At 46.6% G+C, this 19,617-nt stretch overlaps 1 protein-coding gene across 1 annotated transcript in view; it reads right to left on the reverse strand.

Moving 5' to 3' along the window:
* Gsap (gamma-secretase activating protein) overlaps positions 1–19,617 on the reverse strand; it is a 97,568-nt gene that overhangs the window by 42,154 nt on the left and 35,797 nt on the right. The window contains exons 9-14 of the mRNA XM_059257241.1: positions 17,979–18,083; positions 17,459–17,518; positions 16,153–16,196; positions 14,911–14,996; positions 3,150–3,227; positions 1,729–1,806 (exon numbers count right to left, since the gene is read on the reverse strand). Coding sequence (XP_059113224.1) covers positions 1,729–1,806; positions 3,150–3,227; positions 14,911–14,996; positions 16,153–16,196; positions 17,459–17,518; positions 17,979–18,083 — 451 coding nt within the window. The remainder of the gene's footprint in view (positions 1–1,728; positions 1,807–3,149; positions 3,228–14,910; positions 14,997–16,152; positions 16,197–17,458; positions 17,519–17,978; positions 18,084–19,617) is intronic.

Raw genomic sequence — 19,617 nt, forward strand, 5'->3', positions numbered from 1 at the left:
CCTTTTCAGCAGAGTAATAATAAATGGAAGTTATAAGCAATGGATAGCAGAACATACTACTCAAAAAAGTAACTGTTATAACAGAACAGTTTAAATCTTAGATACAACTTTATGGCTATTAATAAATAATGCTTAAGAATAAAAGACAGCTGTGTGAGACAAATTGTGTTTACAAACTCTGGTATTTCTGCCCTCTGCAAGACCACGGACTGAATCATGCCATCCTTTCTAACTGTTCCCAGGAGGAGGAAAGGAAGACAGTACGGGCCTGGAAGAGCATGGTTAGTGGATAGGTGCCCATTACTGTTGAGATGAACGTGGATGCCACGCTGCTGATGGGAGCCATGCCAGACTCTCCATCTCTCCCCCATCAGGAAGCAGCAGAGCCAAGCTCTCCAAGGCCATTTCCCAGGGTCCAATATCATGTCCAAATGTGCCATGCACTGGACCACACAGCAAAAGATACTTAACCTCACCAACAGAATCATTCAAAAAAAAATGGGGGCTTATTTTTAGTCCTCACTTCTCCAGGTTTCCTCACACTAGCTAGTCAAACCTTTGTCATAGAAGCCGATGGACTGGCAGGCAGGGGAAGGAAAATATATCAAAGAATCATGAGCTGTAAACCCGAAGCTCTCTCCCTTTAAATGTTGTGTCCATCCCATATGTAAGCAGGTCCCAGAGCTGTCTGTCACCAATCACTTACGCTTTGGGCCCCCCTTCCACACGGCCTTGGAAAGTCGCTTTCAGTGTGGAGATGCAACCCTTTCTGTGCTGTCTTCACCATATGGAGCCCACAACATGCTCCCTTCTAATACTGTTTCCTTTCACCGTATCTAGAGAAAACAATTCACTTAAGCTGGTCCACACATCACTAACGGGGGCTTCTGCAAGCCTTTTATGATCAATGGGAGGGAACAGACAACTGTCTAAAGGTCTTTCTTCCTCTAGAATTCAGGGCCAACATGATTTATGATTTCTCACAGGCTCTTAGGGGGCATCCTATTCATGGTATACTAACAAATGGCTTTTTAAGGGCTGCTTCCAAGAAAGCTCACAGCCTGGGATCTCTAAAAAAGGAAGATACACTTCAACCCCAAAAGCTGATGAGTTGAGTAAGAGGTGTGTGTGCCAGAGAAAACCTTCTCCCTTCAGACTTAAAAGGGTCAGTGACTGTCACCACAAGCCATATCTCAGAGGTATGAGAAAATGGAGTCATGGAGAAAAGAGTGAAGCTCAGGACAGAGTGTGACCACTGAGCAGAGCAATGTTGGAAGAACAGAGTATGGAGAGGTCCATCTCCATAACCACTGTGCTCCTTAGTTTTATTGTCAACAAAGGAGAGTCACCTAGGAAGAGGGAACTAAAGAATTGCCTAGATCATATTGGCCTGTGGGCAAATCTTCTGTGGGGCATTTTCTTGATGAATAATTGACGTGGGAGGCCCAGTCCACTGTGGAAGGTGCATTCCCTAGGCAAGTAGGCCTGGGAGGTATAAGAAAGCATGCTGAGAATGATCCAGAAGAGGGAGAGAACAAGAGCAAGAACAACCAGTAAGCAGGCAGCATCCCGCCATTGTTTCTGCTTCCTTCCTACTTAAGTTCATGTCCGACTTGCCTCAGTGATGGTAGACTGTTACCTGGAAGTGGAAGCTGAAATAAAGTCTTTCCCCCAAGTTGCTTTTGGTATGTTTACCACAGCAACAGAGAAGCAAACCAGGATACCCACCAAGGTTGAGAAAAGTAATGCCCTTTGTCACGTGTGAGTCAGCACTCCCAGAAGCAGCAGTAAAGGTCTTTCCATATCCTGCAGATGAAGAACATGAAGCCAGAGGAAGTTAAGAAACAAGGCTAGTATTGACCTCACACTGTGTAACACAGACAGGGTAATCACCTGCTGGCCTCTAGAAATCATGGTGCCCTCACTCTCCAAAAGCCACTAACGTGGACCATCTGAGGGCAGTCACAGTGGAGCAGATGTGCCAGCTCAGGCAAACCTAGACTTGGAGTGTGTGTGGGGAGTCCAAAGGGGGGGTCCAATGGGGTCTGCTCAATATCTAAGATGGAAGTGGTCTTGGGGCTCATTTCTACAGTTTTTACCAACCTGCTAAGATTTCTCCAACTCACAGTCCCACGTTTAGTGAGAAAGGGGATTAAGCTGCTGATGAGACTGTGTTGGGCTTCACTCTACTCTTCTTAGTCTATGTGCTGCTTGGAATTATTATTAGAAACACACAAAAAATGTCTTGCACAACCTTACACTGCTTAAGAATATGTCTACAACTAGTTCTGAAGTTACTTTTAGTTGTTCCACTAAAAATTTCTTAAACTTTTCTGCCTTGATTTCTAACACCCTGGTAATATCGAGCACTACTGCAGGATTCTAAACTTTTATGTGGTTTGGCATAAAAGAAATTGAGTATTGGAACAGAAATTCCATCTTTAAAAAGTTTCAGCCACACTCACACATGTACTCTACAAATACATTAGTCTCTCTCCGTAGCTCTGGCTGGCCTGGAACTTGCTGTGTAGGCCAGACTGGCCTTGAACCCGGAGATGTGCCTGCCTCTGCCTCCTGAGTGATGAAGTTAAAGGTGTGTGCCACTGTGTCTGGCACGACTGTAGATTTTGAGGAATTAAACAAACAAGCAAAAATCCTCCTAGGCATGGTTCAAACTAAAACTATTGCAGGGCATGCTGTGACCACAGAAGCGGAAGAGGCTGACATTTCATCCCACGCCCCAGAATGTTGAAATGAAATAAATATCTTAGTTTGATAGCATAGCATACTCTGGAATGACAGTCTGTTTACATTTGAGATCAAAGAAGATTTTAACTAAATTCCTATGTAACTATGTGAATTAAAGTTCCATTTAGTAATGACTAAATGGTAAACCAACACACTTTGGCAAATACATCAATTAGAAATGGTCCATAGTCTAGAACAAGCCACATGCTGGTATAAAAACATATGCAGTATAAAAGTTACCTATCTTACTATTTACCATTAATTAATTTCTTCATAAAACATAACTACACAGTTAATCATAAAATATACTGATAATACTGCTTGCTAAGTGTTAAGATGTTTGCAATTTATCTAATTTGTTACTATTTGGAAAAAGTAAAAGAGAATAAACTAAAGAATACCTTTATGAAGGTAAAACACTGAATATGTGATTTCTTTCCAAGAGTCACACTTTGGGCTGTAACATACACACAAACTCCCTAGGAAAAAGAAGGTATTTAGTAACATTTAAGTAATCTGCATAATAAATTTCCTGAGCCATTATTCACCTACTTCTATTCCTTTAGATATCCTTCCCCATCTTACTTCATAGATTATTCCTAAAGTCTTTACAAAGTGGTATTAACAAGTTGCTATGAAATTCTGTGTCAGCATTTATTATCCACAGTTACAGGCAGTGCACTGTGGCAGGCACTGAGCATGGGAAATGAACAGACACACACTCCTCTGCAGGGGAAGCTGCGGGACTCTAGAAAAGGTCCCCCTGCATGAAGCTCAGATGAATGTGCACACACTGTCATCTTACCCAGCTGTCCCCTCCCAGTCGTCTCTCAGAGCTCTGGGTCCCAGCTATCCAAACTGTGTTCTTTTTAAAGAGGACATCCAGTATTTTTAAAGGAAGATTGAAATGCAAACTATGGACCTTTCCTATGAGCAATGAGAGTAAATACGTGAGACCACACTCTTCCATGCTGGGTCCCTGACAGCTTTGGCCCACACCAGAGCATGGTTTTTCCCACCTTCACTAGCCTCTCCATCTTTCTGACTGTGTAAAACTCTGCCTTACCTCTAGCAGCTGTTGCTAATGTCAGTTACCTACAAACAAAGGCGTTGTGCTTCAACTGATCCTGGTTAAGAATCCCGCATCAACAGTGCGGACCACAAGCGTTTCAAACTCTGAAGTAAACTTTCCTGGCCGAGCATCCCTAATCCAGTCTTGCTGTTGTGTTAGCAGTTTTGCAGCAGAGCCCTGGCTGGTCCGGAACTCACTCTGCACAGCAGGCCAGCTTTGCCTCTTCTTGTCCCCTGTCTCCCAAGCCCTTGGTCTACAGAGCACACTGCCTCAGGCCAGTTAGTTCTCCAAGCCTCGGTTTCTTCATCTGTACATTTAAAAATATAGAAACTACTTCTTAAAGTTCTTATATGAGGATCAAATAATCTATATCAATCTCTGGCAAAAGTATTATATATCTGGTTCCAAATGTTAGCTGCTATTATTATTATTCCAGAATAATTTGGCTGCTATTTTTAAGTTGGAGGAAGTCACAGTTTGAAAAAACAAACTATGCTCTTAGTGTAATATCCAGAGACTTAGTGAATATCCATCAATGATGAAGATAACATCTCCACATTGGCTCACTTTGGGGAACCATTTAGACAATGGAAACTATTACAGACAAGTTTTCCAAGGAAATTGTCTCATTGGAACAATTATTTAAGGGCTCTATCAAATGCTCCAACACTGGCCTAATTCTGAGGACTTGCCATCATGCAAGCAGGAGGGAGGAGGTTCAGCCTCCCAGCAGGTGGTGCACAGAAGGGAAGGTGGCCAACTTAGATCCTCCATGATCGTCTAACCACAGCGCCTAGTCAGAGCTGACCACCAGAGAGAGAAGCGATATTTTGTCTTCAGTGATTTGTTTGCCTTCCTACTGTAATAGATTGATTAGAAACGTTTGCATGAACTCCTAATCTTGTGACTCCCACGTGACCTGGCACTAGCCATAGCACTGTGCCCTCCACTAACTCTCAGAAGCACACCCACCATTCAGATTTTAGCCTTTCGTTCCCTGGAAGGCACCCTATTTCATTCCCTAGAGCCGGAAAATATAGGACAAAGAAGCTTTAGAGCACAAAACCAATGCTGAAGAGACAGTGGCTCCAAGCCCTAGGTACGATGGACCGGCTGTCAAGCATCTTCAAGTCGCCTTCGTTTCGGAAAGGGAGAGGTTAGAAGGGCATGTGTCGGCCCTGAATCTATCTGCATTTCTTTCTCAACCCCCATTTCTAGGCTTCAAGACCCAGATCTATACTATCACAGGGGAGCTACACTTGGATTAGGCAATTTGGGACCTTTCTCTAATCTTACTTTGCCAGAGTAGGTCTCAGTGGAAGAAAGGCCATGATGGGAAACCAGAAAGGGAGGCTTGGTCAGAAAGCTCCTCCAAAGAGAACCGTGGCTCCATTCTGCCCAAACAGTGGATAGCAGAACGGCCCAGCCAAACAAAATTATCTGCACCCCAGATCACAGAACTTCTCCGATGTGCAAGGTGCTCATTACATGACGAGAAACTGCACGTGAAGTGGCTCACTCCAGAACGCGGACTCTGCACGTGAAGTGGCTCACTCCAGAACGCGGACTCTGCGCGTGAAGTGGCTCACTCCAGAACGCGGACTCCTCTGCATGTGAAGTGGCTCACTCCAGAACGCGGACTCTGCGCGTGAAGTGGCTCACTCCAGAACGCGGACTCCTCTGAACGTGAAGTGGCTCACTCCAGAACGCGGACTCTGCGCGTGAAGTGGCTCACTCCAGAACGCGGACTCTGCGCGTGAAGTGGCTCACTCCAGAACGCGGACTCTGCACGTGAAGTGGCTCACTCCAGAACGCAGACTCTGCACGTGAAGTGGCTCACTCCAGAACGCGGACTCTGCACGTGAAGTGGCTCACTCCAGAACGCGGACTCCTCTGCATGTGAAGTGGCTCACTCCAGAACGCGGACTCTGCGCGTGAAGTGGCTCACTCCAGAACGCGGACTCCTCTGCACGTGAAGTGGCTCACTCCAGAACGCGGACTCTGCGCGTGAAGTGGCTCACTCCAGAACGCGGACTCTGCGCGTGAAGTGGCTCACTCCAGAACGCGGACTCCTCTGCACGTGAAGTGGCTCACTCCAGAACGCGGACTCCTCTGCACGTGAAGTGGCTCACTCCAGAACGCGGACTCTGCACGTGAAGTGGCTCACTCCAGAACGCGGACTCCTCTGCACGTGAAGTGGCTCACTCCAGAACGCGGACTCTGCGCGTGAAGTGGCTCACTCCAGAACGCGGACTCCTCTGCACGTGAAGTGGCTCACTCCAGAACGCGGACTCTGCGCGTGAAGTGGCTCACTCCAGAACGCGGACTCTGCGCGTGAAGTGGCTCAGTCCAGAACGCGGACTCTGCGCGTGAAGTGGCTCACTCCAGAACGCGGACTCTGCGCGTGAAGTGGCTCACTCCAGAACGCGGACTCTGCGCGTGAAGTGGCTCACTCCAGAACGCGGACTCTGCGCGTGAAGTGGCTCAGTCCAGAACGCGGACTCTGCGCGTGAAGTGGCTCACTCCAGAACGCGGACTCTGCGCGTGAAGTGGCTCACTCCAGAACGCGGACTCTGCGCGTGAAGTGGCTCACTCCAGAACGCGGACTCTGCGCGTGAAGTGGCTCACTCCAGAACGCGGACTCCTCTGCACGTGAAGTGGCTCACTCCAGAACGCGGACTCTGCGCGTGAAGTGGCTCAGTCCAGAACGCGGACTCTGCGCGTGAAGTGGCTCACTCCAGAACGGGGACTCTGCGCGTGAAGTGGCTCAGTCCAGAACGCGGACTCTGCGCGTGAAGTGGCTCAGTCCAGAACGCGGACTCTGCGCGTGAAGTGGCTCAGTCCAGAACGCGGACTCTGCGCGTGAAGTGGCTCACTCCAGAACGCGGACTCTTCGCGTGAAGTGGCTCACTCCAGAACGCGGACTCCTCTGCACGTGAAGTGGCTCACTCCAGAACGCGGACTCTGCGCGTGAAGTGGCTCACTCCAGAACGCGGACTCCTCTGCACGTGAAGTGGCTCACTCCAGAACGCGGACTCTGCACGTGAAGTGGCTCACTCCAGAACGCGGACTCCTCTGCACGTGAAGTGGCTCACTCCAGAACGCGGACTCTGCACGTGAAGTGGCTCACTCCAGAACGCGGACTCCTCTGCACGTGAAGTGGCTCAGTCCAGAACGCGGACTCTGGGCGTGAAGTGGCTCAGTCCAGAACGCGGACTCTGCGCGTGAAGTGGCTCACTCCAGAACGTGGACTCTGCACGTGAAGTGGCTCAGTCCAGAACGCGGACTCTGCGCGTGAAGTGGCTCAGTCCAGAACGCGGACTCTGCGCGTGAAGTGGCTCACTCCAGAACGCGGACTCCTCTGCGCATGAAGTGGCTCACTCCAGAACGCGGACTCCTCTGAACGTGAAGTGGCTCACTCCAGAACGCGGACTCTGCGCGTGAAGTGGCTCAGTCCAGAACGCAGACTCTGCGCGTGAAGTGGCTCACTCCAGAACGCGGACTCTGCGCGTGAAGTGGCTCACTCCAGAACGCGGACTCTGCGCGTGAAGTGGCTCAGTCCAGAACGCGGACTCTGCGCGTGAAGTGGCTCACTCCAGAACGCGGACTCCTCTGCACGTGAAGTGGCTCACTCCAGAACGCGGACTCTGCACGTGAAGTGGCTCACTCCAGAACGCGGACTCTGCGCGTGAAGTGGCTCACTCCAGAACGCGGACTCTGCACGTGAAGTGGCTCACTCCAGAACGCGGACTCTGCGCGTGAAGTGGCTCACTCCAGAACGCGGACTCCTCTGCACGTGAAGTGGCTCACTCCAGAACGCGGACTCTGCGCGTGAAGTGGCTCAGTCCAGAACGCGGACTCTGCGCGTGAAGTGGCTCACTCCAGAACGTGGACTCTGCACGTGAAGTGGCTCACTCCAGAACGCGGACTATGCGCGTGAAGTGGCTCAGTCCAGAACGCGGACTCTGCGCGTGAAGTGGCTCACTCCAGAACGCGGACTCCTCTGCGCGTGAAGTGGCTCACTCCAGAACGCGGACTCCTCTGCACGTGAAGTGGCTCACTCCAGAACGCGGACTCTGCGCGTGAAGTGGCTCACTCCAGAACGCGGACTCTGCGCGTGAAGTGGCTCAGTCCAGAACGCGGACTCTGTGCGTGAAGTGGCTCACTCCAGAACGCGGACTCCTCTGCACGTGAAGTGGCTCACTCCAGAACGCGGACTCTGCGCGTGAAGTGGCTCAGTCCAGAACGGGGACTCTGCACGTGAAGTGGCTCACTCCAGAACGCGGACTCTGCGCGTGAAGTGGCTCACTCCAGAACGCGGACTCTGCGCGTGAAGTGGCTCACTCCAGAACGCGGACTCTGCGCGTGAAGTGGCTCACTCCAGAACGCGGACTCCTCTGCACGTGAAGTGGCTCAGTCCAGAACGCGGACTCTGCACGTGAAGTGGCTCACTCCAGAACGCGGACTCCTCTGCACGTGAAGTGGCTCACTCCAGAACGCGGACTCTGCGCGTGAAGTGGCTCACTCCAGAACGCGGACTCCTCTGCACGTGAAGTGGCTCACTCCAGAACGCGGACTCTGCACGTGAAGTGGCTCACTCCAGAACGCGGACTCCTCTGCACGTGAAGTGGCTCACTCCAGAACGCGGACTCTGCACGTGAAGTGGCTCACTCCAGAACGCGGACTCCTCTGCACGTGAAGTGGCTCAGTCCAGAACGCGGACTCTGCGCGTGAAGTGGCTCAGTCCAGAACGCGGACTCTGCGCGTGAAGTGGCTCACTCCAGAACGTGGACTCTGCACGTGAAGTGGCTCAGTCCAGAACGCGGACTCTGCGCGTGAAGTGGCTCAGTCCAGAACGCGGACTCTGCGCGTGAAGTGGCTCACTCCAGAACGCGGACTCCTCTGCGCATGAAGTGGCTCACTCCAGAACGCGGACTCCTCTGCACGTGAAGTGGCTCACTCCAGAACGCGGACTCTGCGCGTGAAGTGGCTCAGTCCAGAACGCAGACTCTGCGCGTGAAGTGGCTCACTCCAGAACGCGGACTCTGCGCGTGAAGTGGCTCACTCCAGAACGCGGACTCCTCTGCACGTGAAGTGGCTCACTCCAGAACGCGGACTCTGCGCGTGAAGTGGCTCACTCCAGAACGCGGACTCTGCGCGTGAAGTGGCTCAGTCCAGAACGCGGACTCTGCGCGTGAAGTGGCTCACTCCAGAACGCGGACTCCTCTGCACGTGAAGTGGCTCACTCCAGAACGCGGACTCTGCACGTGAAGTGGCTCACTCCAGAACGCGGACTCTGCGCGTGAAGTGGCTCACTCCAGAACGCGGACTCTGCACGTGAAGTGGCTCAGTCCAGAACGCGGACTCTGCGCGTGAAGTGGCTCACTCCAGAACGCGGACTCTGCGCGTGAAGTGGCTCACTCCAGAACGTGGACTCTGCACGTGAAGTGGCTCACTCCAGAACGCGGACTATGCGCGTGAAGTGGCTCAGTCCAGAACGCGGACTCTGCGCGTGAAGTGGCTCACTCCAGAACGCGGACTCCTCTGCGCGTGAAGTGGCTCACTCCAGAACGCGGACTCCTCTGCACGTGAAGTGGCTCACTCCAGAACGCGGACTCTGCGCGTGAAGTGGCTCACTCCAGAACGCGGACTCTGCGCGTGAAGTGGCTCAGTCCAGAACGCGGACTCTGTGCGTGAAGTGGCTCACTCCAGAACGCGGACTCCTCTGCACGTGAAGTGGCTCACTCCAGAACGCGGACTCTGCGCGTGAAGTGGCTCAGTCCAGAACGGGGACTCTGCACGTGAAGTGGCTCACTCCAGAACGCGGACTCTGCGCGTGAAGTGGCTCACTCCAGAACGCGGACTCTGCGCGTGAAGTGGCTCACTCCAGAACGCGGACTCTGCGCGTGAAGTGGCTCACTCCAGAACGCGGACTCCTCTGCACGTGAAGTGGCTCAGTCCAGAACGCGGACTCTGCACGTGAAGTGGCTCACTCCAGAACGCGGACTCCTCTGCACGTGAAGTGGCTCACTCCAGAACGGGGACTCTGCACGTGAAGTGGCTCACTCCAGAACGCGGACTCTGCAGCCCAGCGCTATCCACAGTCCCGCTACTATGGCCATGTCCGCTGCTCTTCCACGGTGTATTAAATAAACCACTTTCTGGCCTATAGATTGGATTCTTTCACCAACTTGCCTAGCCACACCACAATCTTGTTTATTTTAACCATAGAGGTAAGAAATCTTTTTTTAAACCCAATTGGAAAAATATGGTAACTGGCAACTTACAGTAGTTAGAGTACAAAACAACAACAACAAAAATTGCTTCTGCAGCTTGTTTTATCTCACTTGAAACAGACTTACTTTTCCTACTGCAAAACTGACTGCAAAGAATAAGGCCCATTTTCTACCCTCCTAGACAGTGGCAAGAAAGGGAGAGAGACACTTCTGCATCTCGTACCAGATGAACTCAATGTGGTAAGTTGTGGTAGCCCTTTTATAAGTTATGGTTGCTACTGTTCATAACGAGTTCCTCTGAATAAAATAAAAAGGGAAACTCCACAGAGAAGTAAAGCCTGAAGTGGTAGAGGCAGGGAAGAGCCTGATCAGTTCATCCCTGTGAGCCTGCCCAGTTCATCCCTGGGAGCCTGCCCAGTTCATCCCTGTGAGTCTGCCCAGTTCATCCCTGGGAGTCTACCCAGTTCATCCCTGGGAGTCTACCCAGTTCATCCCTGTGAGTCTACCCAGTTCATCCCTGTGAGTCTACCCAGTTCATCCCTGTGAGCCTCCCAGGTTGTCCTTGTGAGCCCTGCATCTCATTTTATCCCATTTTCAAAACCAAATTCTTTCTGCTAGCCTTGTCCCATTTTCCTTTTCCACTAAATATATCCTGTAATCATTTAAATAATTGGAGTTTTAAAAAATCCTGAAGCTGGAGAGATGGCTCAGCTATTAAGAGCATTGACCACTCTTCCAGAGGACCCGGATTCAATTCCCACCACCCTCATGGCAGCTCACAACTGTCTGTAACTCCAGTTCTAGGGGACCCTACACCCCTGGCAAAACCCCAATGCACAGAAGAAAGAAATCTCTGAATCCCATGTCCACTTCCTGCTGCTGCCTCTCTCACAAGCTTCTACAGCTTTATCGTCCTCCTTGTGCTGCTCATCTTAAGCAGAATCAAGGTCTCACTCCAGACACCAACACAGGCAGCCCCTGGTGCCAGCCCCTGGGAACGCCACCTCTCACAGCATTGCTGGCTCTTTTTCTGGGCGAGACCTCACTCTGCCTCTGGTTCCTGTACTATCCTTTTGTCCTTTTCAATTAGACGCTCCTCCTGACACTTAAGCTCCCAGGTATTACTCCCAAGCACCTTCCCTTCTCACCTCATCTCCTCCCATTGCTTCAATGCTGGCCACATTCTGACCACTCTCATATTTATTCACCATTGCTCCTGACACCTCTTCTATGCTCCAGGTCTCTTATTAACATGCTCAAAAGGGAGCCCATGATCTTCCTTTATGCATCCACAAAGGCTCCTACACCTCGGTAAGTGCCATCAGCATTCACTTGCTGGTGCCAGAAACCCAAGAATCTTTCCTCTCCACTTCCTTATAGGAAGGTATCTCTGCTTCATCTCCAAAATGTGCCTAGCCCCCATCTATTTCTCTATATTCTTCTGCCCATTGTACTTCAAGTCCTCATCATCTCAAATGTGACTCTGATCTCATCTGAACTTGATCTCCCAGTTCTCTTTCCTCCTCACACCTCTCTCCATCCAGCAGCTACAGTGATGGCCTTTTATTATAATTATCACTGCAGATTAATGACACACAGTAGCAGGCCTCACTGTGACTTTTTCTATACAGGCATACATGATAGTTTGCTCACACCCACCTTCCCCGCCAGCCTCTCCCTCCACTCCCCCGTCCCTTTACGTTTCCCTGGTAGCCCTTCTACTGATCTCAGGCCATCTTTTTTCTTTGTTCTAGTTCCCACATACAAGAGAAAACATAATATATTTTTATGTCTAGCTTATTTCACTTAACGTAATTACCTCAGTTCCGTCAATTTCTCTGCAGGTAACATGGTTTTGTTCTTCTTTGACTGAACAACAATCCATTGTATGTACACACCACATTTAACCAGGCATAATATGATGACAAGCACTGAGGCTGATTCTGCAGCTTGGCTACTGTGAACACCTCTTAAGAATATATATCCAGTCATATCACTGCCTGCTTATAACACTTTATTGAAGGAGTATTAATGGATCCTAAAACTGTTAGGTGAAGATTGTCAGGAAATAATCATGTGTTTCCAAATTATTATTCAAAACTAACTCATTCCAAGGTTAAAATATACCTTTGGAGGGCACATACATATGGTCGCTACTTAGCCACATGACAAAATCTGACATCTATATAAACAGTTGCAAGACATCCTGACATTATATACCTCCTGCTCTGATGCAAATGAACTTCATAACACTATTGTGAGATAGTCTCACAAAAACTTAACCTGTGTCTAACTGTGCCACCATGCCTAACTTCTGTTTTATAGGAGACACAAAGAATAGTGGGAAAATTTTAAGGCTCCCACCTGGAAACAAGGAGTTAAGTCCAGAATGTGGGACACTTTTAAAGGTAAATCACTCCTCAATATGTTCAATTTGTGAAAAAGGAGTTGGGACAGAGGTATAAAAGAAATTGTACATTAAAAGACACCACAGATAAAGTGTATTGGTTAAAGTAATTGATTTCTTTTAAGGATAATGGAACATGGGTTATCTGAAAGAATATCTAAAGAGATACACACTGAATTATTTGGTAGTCAAGTGTGTAGTGTCTGAATGTTACTTTTGTTTTTCAGACAGGTCTCACTATTGAGCCCAAGCTGACTTTAAACTCACAGCCATCTTCCTTGGCTGCTTGAGTGCTGAGACAACAGGTGTGTACCATCAACCCACCTACAATCTGCTCTTAAATAGTTTACTTATGTATGGGAAGATGGTAAAGGAAACACTGAAAATTATATAATTAAACAAGACATATAGGTATTCATTATATTTTTAATTATTTTATATGCTTGAACATTATGAAATAATTGTGATAAGAAAAAACTCTTCTATGACTTTTCATAAATCTTAGAATAAAACCTAAAAGCTTTTATGGTCTGCAAGGCCCTACTTCATCTAGCCTGCCTACATCATCACCTTCCTCTCTCAGTCCCCCTCCTTCCCACCCCTGCTCACAGTGAGAAATGTTCATAGACAGTTTCCAGCTGAACAATCACAGTCTTTGAATTCACCAGGACTGGTTGATGGAAGGACGCATGTGGCTGAGGAACACTGGGTTGATAGGATAAACAATGGGATGGATTGTGAAGGAGTGTGGTAGGAAAAAGTACTTTTCAGGACTAAAGGAAAATGGGCTGGAATGACTGGGAGAGAGGGAGAAACAGAGATGAACATATTTGAAAACACTGCTACCTTCCATTAAATATTCACTATATACTCTCTTAGCTTCCTGTAATTCTCATTCATAATATTTATCATGATTCTGTTTGAACAGTATGTGTGCACTTATGAAATGTCTAGAATCTTCACCAACAGTAGCCTCTACTAAAGGTCAGGTCACGTTTGCTCATCACTGTGTTGCTAAAACTTGGTATAGGAGGCTGGCGAGACAGCTCAGCAGTTAGGAGTGCCTGAGAGCAGTTAATGCCCTTGCAAAGGACCAAAGTTTGGTCCCCAGTGTCCTCGCTAGATGCTTCACAACCCCCTGTAACTCTAATTCCAGGAGGTCCAATGCCCTCTTCTGGCCTCCACAAGCACCTGCATCCATGTGCGCGCGCACACACACACACACACACACACACACACACACACACACACTCCACTAAAAACAAAGCATTTTGAAAACCCTAGCACACAGTAGTGCTCCATGTTAGATTAATATGTGAATGGCACATATTTTTTCTTTAAATAATTGTATATGTTTATGGAGACTATGATTTCAATTCGAATATTACTCAAGAAGGAATATATCTGCTCAGATTGATATATTAAAATGGCTATTATGCTTTTTTTCAGGTTTGATTTAGATGTTAATTGAACTTGATATGCTTTCTCAGAAGATTGATTACATATAATCATATTTCTCTTTCATTTTAGGTTCTCTTTCCCCCTTTCCATGTTCTCTACATAAACAGACATGTGTCAAGCTCTGACCTCTAGAAGAGCAGTCTGTCACACAGCATTTATGTCCAGGTACATGGGCTTAGATGCCAAACGTGGGCCGAGGAGATAGTTCCACGGGTAAAAGTGCTTGCCACAAAGCCTGACATGAACCAAGTCTTTTGGCCCACATGGTGAAAGAACTCCCTCCCACGATCTGGCTTCTGGCTTCCACATGCATGCATGCAATGGCACACGTGCCCACAGACACACAACACATGCAAAACAATGTAACAATAAATAAATAATTAGAACACAGCACATTAGTAACGCTGACATTGAAAGCATTTCCTGTGGGAAAATGTGCACTGAATAAATATGAATCCACCCACTCTATTAAAACAACATCAGTAAAATCTATTAGAACAATAACCCTGTTGGTGGTGGCTTTTCTTATTAATACAAATACATATTAAATCCTAGTGGGAGGACAGAGGTGTCACTCACCTTATGCCATTAGGAGTCAGCCCTACGTTCCCTGCTCAGTGACAAAAGGGGTGAGATTACAGTGGAGAAGATAATTTGGCATATGAATGTACATAAATATCCATTTGATGATTTTTGTTTGTTTGTTTCTGGTTTTTCGAGACAGGGCCTCTCTCTGTAGCTTTGGAGCCTGTCCTGGATCTCTCTCTGTAGCCCAGGCTGGCCTCAAACTCACAGAGATCCGCCTGCATCTGCCTCCTGAGTGCTGAGATTAAAGGCATGCACCACTGCTGCCCGGCCCATTTGATGATTTTTTAAAATAATGTGGCTGTTATATTTCACTTTCAGGCTTCACATAGTTGAACAATAGCTGTAATTTATATAGAACTCAAGTTAGTAAAAACTGATAAGGAGAATCCTGACTCTACCTGTGTGGTTGGTAAAAATGCACAGAGAAGGCTGACTGCATAACTTCTCTTGGTCTTGATAATAATCATATCCAAAGTTGACAAATCTAAAATTGCAAAGGAAAAGAAATCATTGAATGCATTTAAAAAGGTACTCTCTTCATACATGCTATAACCACTACAACACACTCACAGAGGCAGAAAAATGTTTCTGATATATCTCAGCAGAAAATTTTTGTTTAAAAAATGTAAAACAGTGATTAAAAATATATGTGGTACATAAAAGATATGGGCCTGGCAATAGACAGAAAATGTTATTACTTACAACATATGTTTTCATAATATTTGTGACTTATAGTAAATGTTATCTAAAATATGCATATATATGTTCAAAATAGGCCCAATGTTAATTAAACATATCCATACATGTTTAACTAACTAAAGCTGGTGAAATACTGAATGGCTTAGGACTGTCATCACCCTAATTTTGGAAGACTTTCTTTTCTTCTGACCTTTGATGTACTCTGTTCTGTTTTATTTCTTTTTAAATTCTGTAGCTTTTTACCTCACATAAAATACTCTGTAAAAAGAAAAACCTTGCCTTTTGTGTAAAGAAGAAAACAAGAAAAAAATAAATAAAGCAAGAAACTGGGCTGAGTTACAAGTGGGTTGACCTGTGACCTCTTCTTGGCAGAAAGAAGCATTTTGACGTTTGATCTAAATGCATTCATGCTGACTCACAGACCCTCTTGTCAGTCACAGGGAGACAAGCACTTCCACACACCAAAATAAATGCAGGTGCCCTACGGAAATGCATGGCTAAGAAAATCAACACAGTTGACTTCACACATGTAATCCTGTAGCCATTGATAAATCAGCTTATAGTCTGTAAAGAACAGGAATATTAATAATAGATCCACAAGGGGCTAGGCAGATGGCTCAGCAATTAAGAGCACTGGCTGCTCTTCTAGAGGAACCAGGTTTGATGCCCAGCACCCACAGGGCAGGCCACAACCTTCTGTGACTCCAGGTCCAGGGGATCTGATGCCCTCTTCTGGCCTCTGCAAAAACTGTACACACATGGTGCATAGACATACATGCAGGCAAAACATCCACACACATAAAACAAAAATAAATAAACCTCAAAATAGATGCATAAAATATCAGACTGTTGCACTATCTACCTATCACAATTAAAAGAAGATGTCATCATTTTGCTACCTATAAATGACTATGAAATTTAACATTCTATGGATAACTTACTTAAATCCTAAGCCACTCAATGATATGTCCAAGGGCATTTCAAACTGTCAAAAAAATGAGATCAGCATTAAAAATGACATTACAGGTCTTCCCTAGAGAAGAGCATATCAACTGATTGTCCAGTGACAAATGGTCAGCCCTGAAATCATGCAAATAACATTATACAGACATGTATATACACATATCATATATGCATATAATAGGTAACATTATACAGACATGTATATACATATTCATATATGCATACAATAGGTAACATTATACAGACATGTGTATACATATCCATATAAGCACACAATAAGTAACATTGTAGAGACGTGTTTATACATATTCACATAAGCATACAATAAGAATGAATGAAAGAAAAGGTCATGGATTTGGAGGAGAATGGGAAGGCATATGGGTAGGGTTTGGAGGGAGGAAAGGGAAGGGAGAAATTTTATAACTATATTATAATCTCAAAGAAATTTAAGTAAAAAAATTACATGATAATGGTTGTGAAATGCAAAGCAAGCTGCCAGTGCTCGGCTGGCCTGCTGATACAGAGTCCACTTAACTATCCTCTCCAAAGGCAGACCCAGAACCCACAGGGCAGGGAGTCTACTGGGAATATCTTGGTTGACAGATACATTCAGTGCATGTTTATTTCCTATAAGGCTAATTCTGCCTTCAATGAATATCATGAACAGATTGTGTGGTAGGACAATTAACAGCCACAACCTTTTACAAGACAGACATTCATGGAAGGAAGGAAGCCTGGGATGTCTTTTGGAGTGGGTGAGCTAAAAATGGGGCAGGAAATGATAAGAAAGTCTTGTAATAGTGTGAAACCAATATGTGCTTGATACCAATATTGGTCCTAAGAAAGGAAGGAAATGGTGTCCATCCCAGATAAAGACATACGCAGTGCCTTACCATAGGCAGACTAACCCCCCCAACAGCTTTTCCAAGGGTGACGCTAGATGCTTACTAAACTATACACTCTAACTGACTTCCTTCTTCATCCTCAAACCATTCTATTCCTGATTCCTTTTGAGTCAAATAACTTGCAACCACTTAGAGCAATCTGCTCTGGATCACATCTATTCCTTCCTCTAAGCCCCGCTTAGGGTAGTTGCTTTCAAAACATACTCTCCCATGCATCATATCCTCTTCACCTGCATCAACTGTGCATCTGGTCTCAAGACAGCAGAAACCAAGTTATTTGATCTTGCAAGTGACTGGCACAATTTCAAAATACCAGAAATGTTGCTTATGATTTCAACTCTAGTAAAATTTCCTCAGACAGATCATTCTATGTACTTACCATTAAATTAAAGCTTTCGTCTGCCCAAAACTGGATGCATTTCAAGACACTCTTTGATTTCTAGAAAAGAAAATGCTTGATATCTTATCTCCAAAAATAAAAAAGCTGAAGAGAAAAGTAGTCAAGAAGCAGTAACAGCAAAACCTGTTTATTGTCTTTAATAAACCTTCATTGGCTGTTCCTATTAATGGTAATATAGTTATTAAAAATACTATAGCAGAGGCTAGAGAGATGCCTCGGTGGGTAAGAGCACTGGCTGCTCTTCTAGAGGACCTGGGTTAGATTCCTGGTACACACATTATGACTCACAGCCACCTGTAACTCGGTCCCAGAGGATCCAATGCCCTCTTCTAGACTCTTCAAACACTGTACATACATGATGCACAAACATACATGCAGGTAAAACACCCATATCACATAAAATAAAAATAAACAAATCTCAAACATTTTTCAGGACACAGCAGTGATGTCAAAATTATATTGTTTCTATAGAAACAGGTACCCATGGACTAGTTCTTACCTCCAGTTCAATGTAGTATACTCTCTGCTCTGACATATCCCACTGAGCCCAAATAAAATCTTCAGCTATTCTGTCTCTTGGGAGATGGCTAGAATTTCTAATTACCTGGGGACAAAATGATTTTATAAGTAAGTATTTTTTAAAATGACATCTTAAGTCTTTATTTACACATATCCTATCCCTGTGACACATGTAAATGCCCTACTTTATTATTAGCACCTCCCCCACATCCACAACATAAATGCTTTTCCTATAAAATGTTTAAGGCATCATCGCCTCTTTCCTAATGCCCTGTGCTCAGTTCTTCTCAGCTTAACAGGCAGTTTTGCAGAGGCCACACCTTCCACAAACATGTGTACACAGAAGTTTATACCTTCCTGCTGTAATCATACCCCTTTGATCAGGTCTCCAGAGACAAGGGCTCATGATGCCAAGGAAGCACTCCGGCCTAAGGGAGAGCACTGTAGAGCCCGGCTAGGGAGCACTCCGGCCTAACGAAGAGCACTGCAGAGCCCGGCTAGGGAGCACTCAGGCTTAACGGAGAGCACTGTAGAGCCCGGCTAGGGAGCACTCAGGCCTAATGAAGAGCACTGTAGAGCCCGGCTAGGGAGCACTCAGGCCTAACAGAGAGCACTGTAGAGCCCGGCTAGGGAGCACTCAGGCCTAACGGAGAGCACTGTAGAGCCCGGCTAGGGAGCACTCAGGCCTAACGGAGAGCACTGTAGAGCCTGGCAAGCTGTTCACCAACTGGTGGCTTTGGTCATGGTCTCTCCTTTACGTGTTTCACAACACATAAAGGGATGGCATTTCCCATCCATCAGCAATACTTGACTCTCACCCTTCAAGATCTGACTTGGATTGCCTCTTGGACAAAACCTCACCTCAGAATCCCTATACAAAAGCAAAGTTCCTTGGCTCTGTATTCCTGTGGGGCTTTTGTGTGCTTCTATTAGTTACACCTTAGGACCTTCCCAGTGAGCGTGCATGCTCCTAAGCACCTCCTGACTCTACGAGTCTTGAGTGTTTCTAGAACTTATTATTACTCAAGGACGGCTTCTAGAAATGAAGGAAGATGAAATAAGAGCACATTAATAATGTTTTAAATGTAAAATGTCTCAAAGAACAATAGAAATTTAAAATCAAAGGATCAGGGCAGGGGACATAGCTCAGTGAGGTCCTTGCCTAACACAGGAAGCACTAACCCAGCCCCCACAAGCCAGGCCTGTGGCACATGACTATCCTCCCAGCACTTGGGAGGGTCAGAAGTGTACGGTCACTCTTGGGGAAACTGAGACCCAGAGAGGTTAGATTAGGCTGTGAAGCCCAGAATCCTAACGTCTGGCACTTTTCTTTACATATCAGCAGATTTTACAATGACTTCACAGAAGGAGCTAAGAATGCGTGCTCCAGGGGATGGGAGATGGCTCGTGGGTAAAGTGCTGTCCTGTAACCCTGAGATCCTGCACCTGACCCTCAGACCCCACAGGAAAAAAAGCAGGCACAGTGCATGAGCAAACAGAGACAGGATGTCCCCTAGGACTAGCTGGCTGCCCAGTGTAGCCTCACTAGCAAGCCCCAAGCCAGCGAGAGACCCTATCTCAAAATAGATGGTATCTGAAGAATCACACCCAAGTTTGAT

The sequence above is a fragment of the Peromyscus eremicus genome, chromosome 3 (assembly GCF_949786415.1).
Source record: "Peromyscus eremicus chromosome 3, PerEre_H2_v1, whole genome shotgun sequence".
Taxonomy (NCBI): Eukaryota; Metazoa; Chordata; class Mammalia; order Rodentia; family Cricetidae; genus Peromyscus; species Peromyscus eremicus.